The sequence below is a fragment of the Salvelinus sp. IW2-2015 genome, unplaced genomic scaffold (assembly GCF_002910315.2).
Source record: "Salvelinus sp. IW2-2015 unplaced genomic scaffold, ASM291031v2 Un_scaffold1702, whole genome shotgun sequence".
Taxonomy (NCBI): domain Eukaryota; kingdom Metazoa; phylum Chordata; class Actinopteri; order Salmoniformes; family Salmonidae; genus Salvelinus; species Salvelinus sp. IW2-2015.
In genome coordinates, this window is record NW_019943095.1 from 1 (window position 1) to 1,367 (window position 1,367).

Sequence of the window (1,367 nt, forward strand, 5' to 3'; positions counted from 1 at the left end):
CCTGACATGCTAACGGCTATACCCTGACATGCTAGCGGCTATACCCTGACATGCTAGCGGMTATACCCTGACACTATGCATTTGAATATGGATTGAGAGGAGCTCTAGCTTTGTCCTGTCTGGGCTAATGTCGTATATAGAAATGTTTGTTCACGATGCTCTACCCTCACTAACAGTTCACTATTCACAAGCAGATGTTATGTAGAAGCCAACATTATGCAATAGCCAGTACAGCAGATGACTTACCCTGCATCTTGTCCATATCCACAAATTAAGGCATCCTTTGCTCCTTCAACTTTGTAGAAATTATCTGAAAAACAGATTAGGAACATGACTTATGCACAATACATACAACTAAGGTAATAAAACAATACAGTCTTGAAGCCTGCTTTAAATGGTCCAACTGATTGAGAGTTCCTGAGCTGGTCATTCCAGAGACCAGTAACCTAACCTATATTTAACTAGGCAAGTCAGTTTAAGAACAAATTCTTATTTACAATGACTGCCTTGTAACAGTGGGCTAACTGCCTTGTTCAGGGGTAGAATGACAGAATTTTACTTTGTCAGCTCTGGGATTCGATCTAGCAACCTTTCAGGTTACTGGCCCAACGCTCTAACCACTAGGCTACCTGCTGCCCCTCCACTCTAACCACTAGACTACCTGCCGCCCCTCCACTCTAACCACTAGACTACCTGCTGCCCCAGTAATACACACTACAGAATAACAAAAAAAGCTTCGACCCATCATCACTGTGCACCCGCCCGCCTACCTTATACATGCCATTTAGCAGACGATTTTATCTAAAGCAACTTACAGTCTCAGAGTGTTGGGTTAAATGCGGGAGACATATGGTCCCGGGAAATGAACCCACAATCCTGGCTTTGCAAGCACCATCCTCTACCGACTGACCAATTACAGTACTGAGTGTAATTTTACATTGCAGCATACCAATTCATATTTAGTGTGTCATATCCCTTCTACTTGTAGAGGCCTTTAACAAAGGCTTCCCAACTGGCCGTGCCTACAGTGCAGAACAAACCAAAAGGACAYGACAACAACAAAACTAAAACCTTCATTGGTGACGAAGTCGTTCATGGAGTTCCAGGTCCGGTTGTTGCAGGTGAAGGTGTCGTTGACGTTGTACGAGGAGTTGACGCAGTGTGCCGCGCTACGGACGCACTTCTGCCGCAGGATGCCCATGAAGAGCTGCAGGCCGATGAGGGCGAACACGCTCAGGCAGAACACGGTCAGGATCATCACGTCCGCAAGCTTCTTCACTGACTGGATCAGAGCACCGACGATGGTCTTCAGACCTGACAGACAATAGATTATACAATGTCCCCTATAGACTTACAGTTAAACATTG

General features: G+C 45.4%; 1 protein-coding gene across 1 annotated transcript in view; it reads right to left on the reverse strand.

Moving 5' to 3' along the window:
- Positions 1-242: 242 nt before the first annotated feature.
- Positions 243-1,367, reverse strand: part of LOC112071720 (sodium channel protein type 4 subunit alpha-like) — a 7,097-nt gene continuing 5,972 nt past the window's right edge. The window contains exons 3-4 of the mRNA XM_070439490.1: positions 1,072-1,314; positions 243-310 (exon numbers count right to left, since the gene is read on the reverse strand). Of these exons, the coding sequence (XP_070295591.1) occupies positions 243-310; positions 1,072-1,314 (311 nt within the window). The remainder of the gene's footprint in view (positions 311-1,071; positions 1,315-1,367) is intronic.